This window comes from Oenanthe melanoleuca, chromosome 4 (assembly GCF_029582105.1).
Source record: "Oenanthe melanoleuca isolate GR-GAL-2019-014 chromosome 4, OMel1.0, whole genome shotgun sequence".
NCBI classification, from domain to species: domain Eukaryota; kingdom Metazoa; phylum Chordata; class Aves; order Passeriformes; family Muscicapidae; genus Oenanthe; species Oenanthe melanoleuca.
The window spans coordinates 18,632,136-18,650,410 of NC_079337.1; the positions used below are offsets into that span (position 1 = coordinate 18,632,136).

Sequence of the window (18,275 nt, forward strand, 5' to 3'; positions counted from 1 at the left end):
GGTTAAATGATTCTTTGAATTCTTTTTAATCTTATTTGCTCAAATAAGGTCAAAGGTTATAAAAAATAAGTTTTAAAGATTTTCAACATTTTAAATTGTCATCTCAAGTCTCAAAAATTTTATCTTCATGCTCCTTAAGGCATTGGGACCGCTCTCAGTCTGGAAAATAAAGTCACTTTAATTTTCTAGATTGAAAATCCTATATCTTCATTTCTGCTGTACAAAGCATCTGTTTGAAGAGATCATAATGTTCTTTGTTGACTATTTCCTTTCTTTTACCACTTTGTTCCAGGGTTTTCCTTTCCTTTTTCCAGATCCTGCTTGTGGCTCATTTGAAGTCATGGTGCTGCTCAGGTCATGTGTAACAGTTTAATTAATCCTCAGGCATTACCTACCTCAGACCCACAGGTTTAATACCCAGTGCAGGGAACGTTTTAGGAAGCAATATAGGAAATATTAAGTATAATATAACCAAGTCAGTATCTGGTAAGGTGACCAGATGGAGGCTTTGAGCAATCAGCTGGGCATCCCAACTCTTGCAGGTCTGTGCCACTTCACAGGCATTTCTCCATCTCATGTTCTGTGAATCTGTGCCTCAGGTATTGAAACAGCCAGATAAGAACCCATGAAAGAAAAGGTATATGGAGCAGGTTTCTGTTTCTCGTCCATGAATAGGATGAAGTCAAATTTAAGTTAGAGGAAAAGGTTTATATTAGTGAAACGTGGTTATTTACCAAAGGATATGTTCAAGTGATTTTGTGGGTAAACACAATTCATTCTGTCTTTACTCTGAACCAACCAGTGGTGTGCTAGCCCCAATCTAAAAGCTACAAAGGTCTGGTTATTGCAGGATGGTAGCCAAGATAAAAAGTAATCAGAGTGTCTTGCTAACCACAGCATTTGTCAAAATTGGTTTGCAATTGCCAGTCTTCCTGCAAAAGTCTGTTTAGATGTACCCTTAATCAGATTGTTGGTTTTTTCCTTTCTTTTTCTTTTTCTTTTTGCATTTATTTTTTGTTTCAGTACAGAAGAAAAAAGTAAATATTATAGAAAATATTATGGAAAATCTTCTTTACAGTCATTAAAAATATATATATATATACACACATATACACACAAAGTATTTTATTGGTTTTCACTGTAAATCACACTCATAAAATATTTGCATTATTATAGTATTTGCATTATTATTTTATTATATTATTATTTATGTGTTATCCCCTGATAGTACTAGTTTCTAGTACTCTAGTAAGTTCTAAAGGTATCATCTCAATGAATAATTTCATTACTTTTGTTATAATCACACTAATTTTATAGAAGTTTTATAGAAGTAGGAGAACATCCTGTCATTTCATTGCAATGGAGATGCAAATTTTGTATTCCTTGCTGGATTTTACAAACTGAAGATGTAAAAATAGAGCATTTAATATCATGAGTCAGCAAGACTCATGTGCTTATCTAGGTAGTTTATATTGCAACGTTTTCCAGTTTAAATAAAAAATTTTTTAAGTGAAACAGCAGTCCCAACTGAAAAGTTCTTGACATATGATTTAGGGGAAAACTATGCATTTCATGGGGTTTTACACCAGAGGTAGACTTGGGGTTTTTTTTGTACATACTTGAAAGATTATTACTTTTTTTTTTTTTTTTTTTTTTTTTTTTTTTTTTTTTTTTTTTTTTTTTTTTTTTTTTGATGGAGAGGGCTGAACATCAAATTTTCCTTCAATCTGTAAACTGAAGAAATTTTTGAAGAGTAAAGGTTTTCATTATCAGTATTTCATATGGCTCTGTTGATTTTATAGTTCAGGTCATCACAGTTCTTATACAAAGATAAAATGTATGTCATGTTGAATTAACTCTGAAATATATTTTGAGTATGGCTGTGGTGTGTATAGCCCTTTCAACTCTAATTCTTTGTGGGAATTATTCACTCCAGTGTTTCATCTCTAGTATTTTAACCCCTTCCAGAAAAACTGAAAAAATGTTAAAGCAAACTTGAAGAGATGCTGCTTTGTTACTCATGTATTCTTAGTAAAGGACAATTGGAAAGAAAAAGAAAAAGAAAAATCACTGTCTTCAGCTAAACTTTGAATGAATCCCTTCTTCATTTGTGTAAATCACATACATTAAGCTCAAAAAACATTCATCTAAACTTCATCTAAAACTCAGCCTGCCCTCATGTGGAAATCTTTCATGGGGGAGAAACATTTGAGGGGAAAAATAAAAGATCAACAAACATAACTAAGTTTTGTGCAATTTCTTTTATGTATTTGGGTTTAGGTTTTCTTCCACTAAACTTCTTTGATTTTTTTTTTAATTTGTTGGAGTTAGTGTCAATACATACATGCTCATGGGTCAAAGAGCAAAAACTGGAGTGTAAATATGCTAAGAGTAGGACTATTACTTATATTGTATTTACTTAGCATTGCTGAGTTTAATTCTTCTCTGAAAAACTTCATTATGAAGCAGGAATAATTTTAGCTTCAGAATTTTTAAGGAAACATGGTCTCTGGAAAACTCTCCTAATTCTGGTAGTTACCTATGTATTCTGCATAGTTAGTGCATGAAGGTCTTCAAGAAATAAAAGGTTGTTACAATTACCCACTTAGAAGTTTTCAGTCCATTTTCCTTTTTTTTTTTTTTTCCCAATAGGGTGGAGTGAATGGCTTGACTGGAGAACTGGAATTTGCAGAAAATGGGGGGAATCCCAATGTGCATTTTGAAATTTTGGGGACAAACTATGGAGAAGATCTTGGCAGAGGCATCCGCAAGGTGAGGCTATGTATGTTCAAGAAGAGTTTGCTTTTACTGATTTTGGAAAACCTTTCTTGTGTTCCATGTTAATAGAAAAGCATTGGATGGCAGATAACATGCTGTTCTGTATTGATAAAGGGCTGAGAGATGGGAGAAAACCTTTGAACTTTGAGATACTCATCTATTTTATTATTTCAAATAGGTCTTGGAGCAGGTTGTATTGATCAGGATATCATCTGCAATGCAGAATGTGTTAAGCTTCTGATGGACTGTCCCAAAGACTGTAACCCTTACAATCCCTGCCCAAAATAGCAAATTTTACATTGAATTATGTTTAGAGCATCCAGACTGGTCCATGATACTTGGTCAAAGTGGGATGCTCCACCTGCTAGATGGTTAAAATTCATAGCTATGGAAAGAGAATAGATAACATTTCTGTAGCCTCCTCATGAAATAAATACATGGTGTTTTAAGAGGAGTTAATTTTTACAGAGTAAGTTAATGTTATGTATTCAGCTGCCAGGCATGGTCCAAAGGCTTGGATTGTTACAGGGAATGGCAGATATGTCCAGCAGAGTTACTCTTTCTTGGTATTTGAGTTTTGCCAGTCTAAAACTAAATTTCAGTGTAACAAATGGTGGAAACATGTCTCAATTTGAAATTAATATCCTTAACTTTGAAGAACTGCTTATCTGGTATGGCAAAAATCATATGGGACCTCACAGGTAAACAAATCACTAATAGGCTTTTCCAGGAGCAGCTCTCCTTCAAAGACAGACTTCCTGAAAAAGACAAAGATCTCTTCATTTAGTGTATCACATCATACTGGGTTTTGTATAGGAGGAACATGAAGTGATTGAAAGAAAATGAGAGTTTTCATAGTATATGTAAAACCGGTTCCATGTGTCAGTGTCACTTTATGATGAAGTGCATCACTTGTCTGCACACCTTCTGGAGCAACAGGTAAATACTCTGAAAGAAGGAAGAGAGAAATAAGAAGTCTAAAGTGTCTAAAAACTGAACTTTCTTCTCCACTATTCATCAGAATTGTTATTCTGTTCATGCTGTTCCATCTCCTGCCAATACCCTAATATACACACTGCCCATTGTTATGTCACCTTGGGCAGAGGTCCTGACATGCTTCTGAAACTAGACAGAGCTGGATCTGGTTGATATTGGGAGGTACCTCACAGAGTCTTTGGAGACCAGAATGTTGGATAAGTCCTTATTTCCTTACATTTAAGTTCTGTCTGTTTCAACATGTTTTGATTTATTCTCACTGCTATGCACTGAGGTGCTATTTATTCTTTAGAGCTACCTTCCTAAGACAAATCTGTATCTCTTCATTTAATTTATTTGGTTGACTTTGACTTGGGCTTTTCTGACTTCAGGCCTGTCTGGGTGAATGCCTGAGTGAAGCACTAAATTGTATTCATTCATTCCCAAAAAGACAGAAAAATATAGACTCACAGAAAAATATTGAAATTATAGAAGTACTAAAAGACTTCCTGGTTATTCTAACTCTTTTTTGATGGTGTAATTTAAAATTGTACTGTTAATTTAAGCTATGGTAGAGCTTGATTTTAATACAGATATTTATGGCTGTGGGCACACCTAACTTGTATGAAACAGTGGGGTATTACAAACAGGCTTTTTGAATTTTCCTTGTTTACTCTTTGTGATAGTTCAAAAAAAAAGAGACATTCAGTGTCTTTGGAGGGAAATGGATTTGAAGTTGGTCAAAGACAATAGAGCTTTGCTCAGAATATAATTTGATGATGAAACTCAGCATTATACAATCCTGTTGAAAAGGAAAGTTCAAAATTAAGATACTAATAATATGTGGGTTTTTATTAAATTTGCCAAGATGAGCATTTAAAATCAAATGTAGGTATTATAAGAATTTTTTTCCTGTTGAAAAAGATAGTAAATGCCTCTCTGTAGAGTTGTGTGATGTGCTGCATTTGGTTAAAAAGAAGGGGTCCAGAGCAGAACAGATTAAAATTGTGTCATTTTTTTTTCTTAAACAGCACTAAATAATCAAGATAAACCTTTAGAAAGAGGTGTACAGAAAGAAATTTTCTTTAGAAAGAAAGTTCTGTGTATATTGTACGTGAGAATTGTTCTCAGAAGATTTTTTTTAAAAAATCCAATTAATTATTTCTAATTTTTGTAATTAATTGAAAAAGAAAAGAATTTAAAATTAATATGGTATTTCTAGTCAATGTCACAGAGTTAAAAAAACAAGGTAGGTTTCTTAAAACAATCACTTCAGAGACAGAGAAGAAAATTTTTAGGGAGTTTTACTTTTTGACAAAAATTCACGTCTTATCTTGGATTAGGATTTACTTTACAGTGTATGAGCTACTAGAGTTAGAAGCAAATCACAATCATTACAGGAGTCAGATATATTTTTGTTAACTACACTAATTAAAGTACACTTCAGATTTTCATGTATTTAGTGATCTGACTGTAGAACTACCTAAGCGTTTTTATTTCTCAGCTCTAGTAGATGCAGCTGCAATTAGCAGACTGACTAAAATTTCCAATCTAATGCATCTCCTTTAATCAACATATTTTCAAGTACTTTCATAGGAGATAATGAAGGGTAAAATCATTGCAAAAGGCCCATTGAAGTCATTGGGACCAGAGATTCCCATCAAGTGAATTGTGTAAAGAATTGCTATTTTGTTTTCCTGAGGAACAGTCAATTGATAAATAAAGCAAGCAAGATTGATTTAATAATGCAAGCAAGATTTTAAAACACACTTGAGTTTCTAAAGAGTCCAAATTCTGCTTGAAATCTGTTCTGCTTGGGTTCTGGAGTCATTTATACTTCTGCAAAGTTACTTATATTCGTAGGTAATTATTTCCAGGACTCAAAAAAGCAAATAGTTTAGGATACACCAGGAATTCATATTTATGTTTGTTTATTTGGACAAATTAGGCCACGTATCTAGGGAAAAACTGTCTTCATACCCCCTCCTTCAGCTTTCACAGGCTGCTGTCATGCCTGGAAAGCAGTGGGACAATCCACGTGAAAGGTCATTGTGTTCAGCTCTGTCATTAATGATGAGTGAGCAAATCCCAGAGTGGGATTTGCCTGGAACAGCAGTTTTGTATCCTTATGACTGTAAATGTTATCCATCACCTTGCAGACCATGGATCACTTGGCCTGCACTTTTTGCCAGAGCTGGGTACTTGGAGTAATTTGCTCAGATTGCTGCCAGGTACTGGTTTTATTGACACCAGTGGTATTACAACCCCAAGGGAACTGAAGAAAAACTCTCACTTTTACACATCATAGTGTGGCTTGCATTTGTGCAGATGTATTATATTCAGTGGGAGACATGGGTGTATTTCTGACATTTCTCTGTTGGCATTTGTCTGTTGGTATTTGACATTTGAGTATGTATTCTTTGACATTTAAATTTCAGTGCAATACTTTTATCTATACTGCTGAAATGAAAGCCACCATTCCTGTGAATAACCATCCAAGAAACAGACAAACAAAAGGGAGTTGATAGCTCTGAGTACTGTCTTGCATCTTAGTGGTGTAGGAAAGAGCACCCCAGAAATAGAGTGGTTTTCATGTTTCTTACAGTGCTCCTTGTAACTCAGAATGGGCTCACCTTCAAAGGCTCTGTTCTACATCCTTTGAAGTTTGTAGGACTGACTTTCTGTTTCTATGCTGGTTTTCTTACCACATGTGGGCATTTGAAGATCGTGGTGTGTTCTGCTCTACCTCCCTACACCCACCTCCTGTGTGTTTCTCTGCTCTTTTGAAGATGTTTTAGGTCATTTCCTCCCAGTAAGGGAGCAAGATGGTGTACCAGGCTCTTGCATCAATTATTGTCTGCACCAAGATGTCCATGTCAAGGTTTCCTTTGCATTCAGGACAGCTAGAGATGCCTGGGTGGAAGGATAGAGCTGTGAGCATGCAGGAAGACAGGTAGCCTTGGTGGGGCACCAGGGTAACCCAGGATGCTTTGATCCATCTGCATTTGTCCATTAGGATTGTAGGGTTAAGTCCCAAATCATTCTGGTTTGTCTGTCTTAAGGAGGAAATGTTATCCATTTTGATCCAAGGGAGAGCTGTGGTGCCAAGCATCTCAGGTGAAAGGGATTGAAACCTGTCTGAAGATACCCTCCACTCTCCTTCCTCTCCACTTCTGCCAGTGCAAGGGGCAGGACCTTCCCTGCAATCAGAGCATGCAGGTTTTTATTTCGCAGACTATCAAGGGTTAACACACCATAGATGTGCTATTTGTTCAGACATGGGAAAGCTGCTTTGCTTTTTTCCATTCTATTAAAATAATTACTATTTCCACTTCATCTGGAAACACTTGTTGAGTAGTGGATTTTCTTTCTAATACACTATATTTTTTTCTTACACTTGCATCACAGAACAATGTTCCAAGCATATATTTTGATCTTCAGGAAGTTGGTATCTATTCTTATAAAGTTAAAACTTATTTTCTGCATCCGTTATCTCATACTGCCCTTTGTGACATTAGGTAAAAAGAGAAGTGATAGAGCTCTGCCAACACTTATTACTAATCCCATTTAATAATCAAGATCATATGAAGTATTTCCTTCTTGGTTAGCTTCTTGGTAAGCTGCTTGAGGTGAATGATGGGTTCACCTGTTCTCTTTGTGAGCACAATCAAGGTAGAGCTGTGTAATGTGACTTTAAAAGTATGTTTGTATCAGCACCTGATACTCTAAGCTGTGACCTGTGCAGATGTTTCTAAAGGCTCACATGCAATTTATGATGTGACTTAAAGATACCCTTGTGATTTAGAGAGACATTATTGATGGTGTATTTTCTAAGAAGTTAAAATACAAGTTGAAATAAAATTTGCTGTGTCTGACTGCTTTGCCTCCAGTTTTGATGGAGAAGGTGGACCTGGCACAGTGCTACCATGATAGTCTTTCTAAAGTGACTTTAAATACTTTATCACCCTTCTAGAAATGAAATAAACTACTTAGTACTAAAGATAAAGAGGTAATTTAATACCTTGGTGAAATAAGACATGCTGTTCCAATTCAGCACAGTACTTAAATTTTTGCTATAAGCCTGCTGAAGAGCAGCATTTCCTCCCTTCATTTAGTGCTATGCAGTAAATACATTAAGACACAGTGACTGATTCTTTACTTTCTGGTAGCTACTGCAAATCTTTTGTCAATCTCAGTGAAATTTAATTTGGCTGCAAAGTGTTGGGGATTTGATTGCCATCACAATGAAACTAGAGTTAATAGAGAACTGTGTTTTACTTGGAAGTGTGCTTCTGCTTAGCTTAAAAGCCAAACCAAATGCATATTTCAGTATAACAGAAAAAGAAATTAAAGTATCCATCCATAATTGTACTTTTGAATTAAAAAAAAAAAATTAAAGGTCTTGGGAAAAAATTCCTTTCTGCTTTTGAATGGAGCATTTTCTTTTAAAATCTGAGGATGCAGAAAGAGGCAGACTGACTCAAAGCAATCAGTACTGTACCATTTGGAGAATTTATCAGCTTTTGGACTCTCTGATTCAGAGGGAGGGAGTGAAATCTAATTTTTGATACTGGATTGTGCAGCTCTGTCTGCCCTGACTCTGGGCTGTTTGTTGAGTATTTAATTGCTTTTAATAAGTGCAAAGTAAAGAAGCCAGAGATGAATTTGGTGGCTCGGTGAGTGCTGCCCCAGGAACACAGAAGATGAAGGTTCAAGTCATCCTTCTGATAAATGCAGAGCAGGGTTGCTACAACTCAACACATTCCACATGAATTATTCACCTGTGGAGCAAAACACCCATCAGGAATCCATAAGAGCCAGGATCAGCTGTATGAACAAAATGACCCAGAAGTCAAACTCCAAACTAATACCCACAAACCCAAGGCAAGCACAGATCACTACAGAGGTGTTATTCCACCTATTTCCTCTTAGCAGAGCAGTCAGCCATGTCTGCTCAGCTCCAGTGTGTTCAGTGTGTTGTAAAAAAGAAATTATTTTAGGCTGTAATATTTATGGGTGTCCAGATTCCCTGGTCTAGAACAATAAGGATAAGCGCTCTGTGAAAATTCAGCTCAAATAAATAAGATCCAGGTTTATCCAGTTTCCAGCTCACAGGTTGGATGGCCCTTAACAGTGACTAACAGGGCTAGAGAGGATTTGGAAAAAAAAGAAATTCTGAATAACTGCAGCACTCTGGAGTGAAGAGGGGCATGCTCCTGCGTTGGGAACAGTGTGGGGAGAAAGGGAAAATGCAGGATGGAGGAAGGGGAGAATGCAATGGAACCGTGCAGAGAAGCATCAATGTCAACCAGAAATTCCCCTTGGGACCTTGGTGCTCTGTAGTATTTCTCTTCACAGCTTTGGCAGGGATGAGCTCGTCTCTCTTTTGCTCAGAATATGCAGTCCTGTCAAAACTGATAAGAATGTTCTCACTGAAAAATATTTTCAGTGCATTGGGAACTGCCTATTTTGACTGATTGCTTTCATCAGAGAGAGACAAATCTTTTTTATGCACTTTAAATTATATAGTTTCATGCATTTTATTCATTTCTGTTCATCTGGAAAAGAGGTTATATTTTACCCATCTCCTGCAGAAAATATAGTTGTCTTGACAGCAAAGAACAGGAGAAATATTTCCCGCTTTCAAACTGTGTTTTTAATTTCCTTTCATTTCTTGTTATGACAATAGAAACTTGGGAAATATCAGTCAAAAACTGATAATAATTAAAAAAAAATTGGAAACAGCAACTCCTGTTTTCTGTTGATGCTGCTAGGCAAGTGCCTAACCACAGAGGCTCCGGTGTGATTATTCTGTGCTTCAAAATGGGCATAAGAGCAAAGAATGACACAGAACTTCAGTCATTTTTGCAGCAGAGATTCTCTTTTTGCCCTGGAAAATTTTAAATAGCAGAAATAGTGTGGTGGATTTTTAATATCCACATTGGAAAAATAATTTGGATTTCCATGTTGATCAGTTTTATGTAGCACATTTAACTTGATTTGGGTCCATTAAATATTTTTCCTTCATCTTGTATTCCTCTCTTTCTCTTGAACTGCTCACAGCTGGCTTGGGTCAACCAGGCCAAGGGATTAGATCACTTTTGGTTTTCTGAACTTGATCTTGGCAGAACCCTTTGCAGTTTTCAGTATGATTGGGTGGGCCACTTTTGAAATACCTTTACTATGGTTATATGGCTTTTTCTTCTGCTTGAGTAGCTGTGAAAGTCTCCCAGTGAACATGGATCTGCAGAACTGGCTGGCACGTTGTGAATTTTTATCCTCAAATGCTTCAGCTGAACAAATTAGCTTTGTAACTCATTTCAGAGATCTGAAGTGCTTGGAAACTTTGAAGTGCCTCAAAAATGACATTTTGAATAATGTCAGGAGGAACTGTGTATTATTTAAGAATGGACTTAATGCTTCATTGACCTCTCAGGCAGTAATGCTTCTATGTGATTTTGGAAATCCCATTAGGGACTTCTTTTCACCTTTAAGAGAGTACTCAGTGGGTGCTGCTTCCAGAATGTGGTTCATCATCCTTGAAATTAATAGGACAAAACACTTAGCTCAATTTGGAATTGCTTGTTTTAAGGTGGACACTGTCAATGAATCATAGGTCCTTTTCAGAATTAAAGTTTTTAATGCTTGTCTTTTGCTCTCTAGAGCTGCTTTGTTTTCAATCAAGGCTATCATCTGATGAAAATTACTTCATTTCATAAATGCTTCTAACTGGAACAAACATATTTTCCAGGAGTAGGAAAAAGTAATATGTATTTAACCCTCCATTAAACCAAAAGAATGAGGGTGTTGTAGCTAATTAGTCATGTGAAGAGGGAGATAATAACTATATCTCTAGTAAGTTATGTATTTCCACTCAAATTTGTATTCAATTTGTATCCTAGTCAAAAAATTCCTAATAATTGGGACCAGGCAGGAAAGAGGAATGTTAAAAAATTGAACTGCTTCTTTTAACAGGAGGCATGAAGTGATAATAGTATGAAGTAGGTCATTAAATTCTGGCTTTTGAAGGTGGTGAAGGGTTCAGTTCCCAGAATTAAGGAATCAGTACACAGCCTTGGGAGACCTGATGGTATCTATGGGTTATAATCCAGATCTTAGTCCATAATGTGTGAAAGTAGATCTACAGAGATTTAGAATCACAAACTGCTGAGATTGGAAAGGACCTTACAGACCATTGAGTCCAATGCCAAACCCACCAATAATCCCTGTCTCCAAGCAGCACATACACATACTTTTGAAACACTTCCAGAAATGGTGTCACTATGACTTTTTGGGCATCCCATTCCAGTGTTTTACCATCCTTTCAGTGAAGAACCCTCCATCTCACTACACTCTTCTTTCAGGAAATTTAGAGAGTGATGAGGAGCCTCCTTTTCTCCAGGCTAAACACCCCCAGCTCCCTCAGCCATAACACTTGTGCTCCAGACCCATCACAGCTTTGCTGCCCTTCTCTGGACATGCTCCAGCACTTCAATGTTTTCCTTGGAGGGAGAGGCCAAAACTGAGCCCAGTGCATGAGGTGTGGCCTCTGCAATGCTGAGTAGAGAGGAGACAATCCCTGCTCTGGTCCTGCTAGCCACACTGTTGCTGAAAAAGGCCAGGACACCATTGGCCTTTTTGGCCACCTGGGCCATTTCACAGGATTTGAACTTGATGGGTTGTCTTTTTCTTCCAGAATCACTGTGGTTCTGCCAACCACATCCCATGATAATATATCATAGAGTTGTACTGCAGTCCAGGCTGGGCTTCAAAGATCATCTGGTCCAACCTTTCAATAAATTGTTTCTAATTTGCATGTTTTTTGAAGGACTTCTTGGAGTCTGATAACTTGGATGAGCCCCTGTGGTACATCTGAAAGGCCTTGAATGTTCATATTAATCATGACTTTGCTGGTACAAGTTTAAAGTAGGCAGAGTTAAATAATTTTTGAAGTAAAAGCTCTTTGTTCCAAGTTAGTCTATTAGCAGGAACACATAAAAAATATGTTCTCTTAGACAGTGACTATTCATGAGTATCAGAGACAAAAGTGGTTTTTTTTTTTACTTGTTTTGGGGCTTTTATGGTGGAGATATCTTTGTGTGTATGTGGTTGGTTTGGTTTTTTGGGGTTTTTTTGGTTGGTTTTGTTTGTGGGGGTTTGGTTTTGTTTTCCCTGTGGTTTTTTTTTGTTTTGTGGAAAGACTGTATTTCATTGAGCATAGTGCTGGATGATAATTTGTTGATAGCAGTAGGCACTACTTTCCTGCAGTAAGGTAAGCAACCCTGGTAAGGCAAATGACCTTCAGCTCTGGCCATAAAAATATTCACTGAGCTTCTCCACTGAAGGAGGGAGAATCCAAACACAGATATTTAATTCCTTTAGTCTTCCCCAAGCATACTGTGGGATACAGAGGAGCTAGACAAATCATCAGCTGATTGGGAAATGATGATTGTAGATTTCCACTGAAAACACCCTCTATATATCTATATATCTATATATCTATATATCTATATATCTATATATCTATATATCTATATCTATCTATCTATCTATCTATATATATATATATATATTTATATCTATAAATGAATGTTTTCAGTTAAGTCTTCTTATCTGCTAAAAGAACTTCAGGACCAGAACTGATATGTCATTTTATCTCAATATTGCATTTATGGCAATGCTGAGATCTGTTTTCCCCTAAAGGGGTTATAGCTGTATCCTGCAATTAAACAAATCTTAAATGTGATTTCCAGAGATAAAAAGTTACCTCCGTGTAATTGTTTAGGGACACCTCTTTGTGCCTTTTGAGATCTTTGAAAATAATAAAAATTAGGATGGTGAAGCTTTCAATGACTTCATAATATTTATAGTTCCTTCATAGTGTTGGAAGGTTTTTATGATTCAGCCTTAAAATTACAGTGCTCAGATTTTTGCCTGCTCTAAAGTTATGATATAATGCCTTAATCAAAGGGTAAGTTACAATAGAATTTAATAATAAATATTCTTGTCATGGTGTACTCCTGCTTTAAAAGGCACAGCAGGAGTAATAGAAAATGCTCAAATGCTTTACCTTTCCATTTTGATAAACAGAATTAATTTTATTTGATAGAACTACTTTTAAAAAAAGAAAAGGTTTTTTGAGGAAATTGTATGCACTAACAAGGCTTTGAAACACCTTAGGCTAGAAGCACATGGGAATAAACATGTTTCAAGGAATTAAGAAAGGTATGTCTGGCACCTCTGGCAGATGTCAGTTAGAAAATAGTCTCATCATTATTCCAACACTACTTCTCTTCATTTCTCAAACCTATGAAAAATATTACAGACATTTCTTCCTGAACTGTAGCAGTGGAAACAATCTCTTTCTTGTGTAAACAGAAAAGGATAGAATGGGATAAATTGCAGAACGGGCTCTTTTGAAATTTGAGCTCAAATTAATTTAGATCATATATATATATATATAAATTTTTTTAATATGTTGCATTAGAAAAATGCAGCATATCAAAATTTATATATGGGGGTAAAAATATATGTGTTTAAGCTGATAACATTTCAATTTAAGCTAGAAACTTTAACATATTTTCCTGATCAATGCTCAACCAGTCTGCTTCTGGACCTCATCACAAAGTTCTTAATCTGAAATGCTGGTTTTGATTTTAGGGTTTTATTTGTTTGTTTTAAACACACTGTCATAATAAATAATGTACTTGGAGCTCATAAAAGCCTGATTTAAAGTATGTATTCTAATGGAGTGCCTTAATAATGAGCCATAAGGGTTTTTATATGAATATTTTAATGCAACATTCAGTTTCTCTACATTTCTACTGATTTGGCATTATAACTTGATTGCATTTGAAAATAATAAGTTTTATTTTAAAGCCCTGATGCTAGTTTTTCATCAGTTTGGCTCTAGAAGGTTTCAGTGTTCTAAATGAGTTAAAACTCAGGTACTCTTAGCTCTCCAAATTTATTAACTGCTGATAAAATGTATGGTTTCCCCTTTGAATGTCCACATCAGAGACCCCATTAGTCAGTTTATTTTAAGCTGTGTATTATATTACTTGTCTTCAATATAAAGTAAGAAAATAAGTCTTTTAATTAAGATCTACTTAAATAGCGTAAATCCATTATTGAACCACTCCTACCACTCACTGGAACAAGGCCAATTAATGCAATTAATATGGTAAGTATATGCCAAAGCCCAGCTTATTGCAATAAGCTTTTTCTCATTAAAATCATCATGGCACTTCTCTTCCAGATATTCCCCCACCTCATTTGGGTTCTGAATTTGTTCATGTGAAGATTCCCAGGCTGGAGGATCAGAACATTATTTCAGGGTCTGGCTCATTCTCTGTACCATTCTCCACTCAGGATTTTCCATGCCTAGGTCTGCTCCTGGGTCAGGGGTCTCATCAGCTTCTCTGGACATCCCAGCCCTCATTCTAGAGAGGCTGCAGACTGTATGGAAATAGCAGGAAGGTGTTATCGTTAATATTCAGGGGAAACTGAACATTCTCAAAAAATGACTTAACAGATTCAAAGGAGAAGAAAAGGAAAGGCTGAAAAGCCTCATCCCCTGCTCCTCCTCTAACAAACTGGGTACAACTATCAATAAGCCCCCAAAACATGCAACTGGAACTAGGACACAGGGTAGGATGAAGAAACTATCAACTATGCATATCTTGAACAAACTTTAGTATTTTTGTAAAGGCCATATAAATCATTACCACCGAGCTCAGCACGATAGCTATCCTAATCCATGCCCCTCTACTGTAAAAATGTGCTGGAGGCACTACTGGAGCTATCTCTGGGTTAGAAAATAAACCTAGGGGCCAGAAAGGCATTAAAACCTCAGAAAAAGACACATGAAGGCCTCCACCCGTTATGAATTATGACATTATGAATTGAAGCAGCATGGCTACTGACTACTTTATTCCAATACAGAGTAAGCACAACCAAAATGCAATCAGGACAGGTTTTTTCCACTTTCTCAAGCCTCATATGGGGTGCCAAAAAATGTATTTGTCCTGGTTTAGGGCAAATTTGGGAAGAAATTTCCAAAGGTGTCTTTTTAGAAAGCAGATTCAAGCAGCTCTTCTCCCAGCTGATTCAGGGAAAATATTTCTTTGGAGAAAAATGGGGAAAAAAAAAACCTCTTTATTTAACAAGCAAAGTATCCACAAGCATTAAAAAATGAATAGTATTAAATAATAACATTTCTCACTGTTCTGAAGAGCTGAAAAATTCAAAAAGTCCCTTTTGTGGTTTGCAGCTCATCTTGATCAGTCTGTTATCAATCCCTCCAGTGTTGGAAAATGCCATGTGCCAGCCCTGGTGGGCCACAGGTGTGAGCTCCTGGTGTTCTGAGATTTTGGTCCAGAGCAGTTTTGAACAGTTCCAAGAAAAGGAGAAGCCACAGTCCAGGGAACTTCTCTGTCTCAGCTAGCTAAAAGCTAACTAAAAAGCAGAAGAGAGCTCTGTCCCACTGTCTGTGTTTCAGATAGCACAGTCCAGGGGCAGGAATGCATGGGACCAAGTGCAGTTTCTGAAAACAAACTGAGTGCTTCTTTTTCCTCCTCTACACTCTTGGAAACAGCCTTAAATGTGTAGAAGTCAATATCCAGCATAAACAGAACAGACAATTGGGGATGCAAGCATCAGCATCATATAGTCACCCCAGGACACTGAGAGCTGTATGCTTTGCTGTGGGGATGTAGGCAATGCCTTAAAAAAGGATGAAAAATTCATTTGCACTCCAGAAAATCTGCTCAGAGAATATAGAGGAGGGGTTGTCTTAGCTTTGAATTAGAGAGAGGTTCCAGCAAATATCTGAGCAGTTCTGTTCACGGAGAGACGGTAGCTAGTGTTGGAAGTCACTGGGTATAATCCCACAAAATTTATTCCAGAATGAGGCTACTATCTGGAAAACCAAGGAGAATGGATTTTTATGTTATCTCTGTGACAGTCTATTATCAAGGGACGGATAAGGTGAACTTTTTTTTTTTTTTTTTTAATTGTGTTAACAATATATAGAAATATTTTACCCAAATCTCAGTCTTTGGAACTTGCCAACATGTTTGGTTGCTAGCAGAAAGATTTTGAAGTACAGCCTTTTGGTCACTATAGAATAAGGTAAATTGTATTTCCATAGTGTTTATATGGTCACAAATTACCTTTCCAAATATGTTTGAAGGACTGAAATAATTCACAGCTCACTTGGTCTCCAGTATCAGTGAGTCTCTTGATGCACTTGATTCTGGATAGTTGAATTGATTTCTCTGTTTGTCCTTGGGGCTTGCTGTACACAGAGCAGTGTGTGAAAGTTATTGTCCTCTCTAGCTGCTAACCTTTCTGCTGAAGACCTGACACCCTGCTTGCTTTTAGCTTTGCTGCTTATTGTGTCTGCAGGAAAGCAAGAATGACAAGACCAGCTAAGTGATGGATATCTTCCCACATGAGAATATAATCTTTATGTGCTCTGTGACTGTAGGCCACCAACAGATTGCCTTAAACAAGGACTGGTGCACTGAATACAAATGCTTTTAGTATCTTTTCATACTGGAGTCTTTCTGTTCAGTCTGAAGGGGAGTGAATTTAACACCAAACTGGTTTTGTGGTGGATATTTTTGTGCTGCTTTTACAATAAGTGTGTCAGGGTGTGGGTGTATGTACATGGTGTGATGATTGACATGGTAGAAAGGGTAAATAAGAAAGTTCTGATGAACTTTTTCTGACTGTGGACCTCATCCCCCTTTCTCTAATGTGCTTGATATGTAATGTGATACTCCATATTATTTACAGATCAATTTCTCAATTTTTTTTTTTTTGTTTGGTTCCATTTATATATTCCTTCCAAGCTCTTTTCTAACAGGTTTGTAACATCTAAATTGTCAGTCATTTCATTAGTCATTAGAAGCTGTTTTCTAGTTTGTTGTGACACTCTAGCATATTGAGACAAATTATTTCTACAAGAGGAAATTAAAACATCAATGAAGAAAATATCAATAAGAGAATGTTATGATACCTTGTTAAAGAAATGTTTGTCCTCATCACTATTTCATTTTGTGTCTTCTTGTTCATTCATTTGCATTGGAAATTGAGAAAATGCCCATATAAAGGCATCTGGTCTAGTTAAATTCACTTTCAGAAAGGGGTTCCAGCTGCTCTAAACCCCCAACGACTATAGATAAAAGGAAGTGGATGCCTCTCTCCCACTTTTTCCACTCTGTCCTCTCCATACCTTTTGAAAGATGCCTTGAATATTGCAAAGAAAATCATACTTAACTGTGTGGCCCATTGGACAAGTTTTGTGTGTTATCTCTCTTGAATTCTGTTGAACATAAACCCCAAAGTCTTTCTTTAGAAGACAAAAATTTTCCTCTGGACTACATCTATCCATTGAAAGGCTGTGAAAAAGAGAAAGGTGCTGGCTTTTTTGCCAGCTTTGTTTCTGAACTTTGGGGATAGCAGTAGCTGTGCAAGAGGCCATGAACTTGAACATGTTGCAGTCCTTTGAAAACCAAAAATAACAGACTTAGGAATATTTTAATTACAGGGTTTAGTATAGGACAATTTAGGCTTCACAATCCAAACGTCTTGAGATAACCTTGGGCAAAAAAATGGACATACTAACTTCCTTTAAAAAAAAAAAAAAATATCAATCATCCTGAACAGCAGAGTACAGCTGCTTACCTGTAACAAGGTTTTTAAGACTTGGAAAGGAAAAAAAAAAGCCTCTAACTTGCCATTTTGGTGTTTGAGAGAATAGAAAGTGTGGGACAGAGATAAGTAGTAAAGTCCTCACATTCTGGAGAAGTTAATTAAAACTGAAAATAAAGCTTACACAGTGCTATGAACATGGTTCATAGTAAAAGACAGGTATTTCTTAATATTCTGCTTTGAAAAACCTGCTTGAAAAAGAAATCTTATTTCATAAGGACTCAGTTTTATCCACAATCTCTTTCTATTTTCTCCAAACACTACAGTACACTTACTCAAGGGTGGGAGGATGTTAATTAAAAATAATACAGCATCAGCTGAATGCTCCACAGAATTTAAAATTAAATGTCTGCAGAGATTATTTGCTATCATTCTTGCTATAAAGGTATATGGCTCTTGTATGGGATCTTCTAATATTTTGAGATATGTCACTGCCCTCTCTTGGTGAGAGTTAAAAGTGGCCTCTTTTTCACAAACCTTAACTAAAGAGCAAAAAAGGATTATTTTGTCGCCAGTAGTTTTTTTTTGCCAGGAAATCACAGAAAGTTGGGTATTGTGGATTGATAATTATTCATGAAGTTGTGATGGCTGTACTATTTATTTCAGCTTGTTTGTGAGTTGACTGTGATGTGTGTTCATATGTGTTTAAGAACATTTATTTAAATATTCAGCCTTATAAAAACATCATGAAAATATATTATTTTCCCATAATTGTATAAAAATATTTAAAAATACTTGTCAAAAAATTTCTACAAAGTCTGTGTCTTATGAGCAGTGACAAAGCTAATGACATTTTAATTTCT

The 18,275-nt window shown here is 36.3% G+C and overlaps 1 protein-coding gene across 1 annotated transcript in view; it reads left to right on the forward strand.

The window, feature by feature from the left end:
* The window catches only part of GRID2 (glutamate ionotropic receptor delta type subunit 2), a 662,777-nt gene that overhangs the window by 470,487 nt on the left and 174,015 nt on the right, over positions 1 to 18,275 (forward strand). The window contains exon 8 of the mRNA XM_056490497.1: positions 2,653 to 2,772. Within this exon, the coding sequence (XP_056346472.1) occupies positions 2,653 to 2,772 (120 nt within the window). The remainder of the gene's footprint in view (positions 1 to 2,652; positions 2,773 to 18,275) is intronic.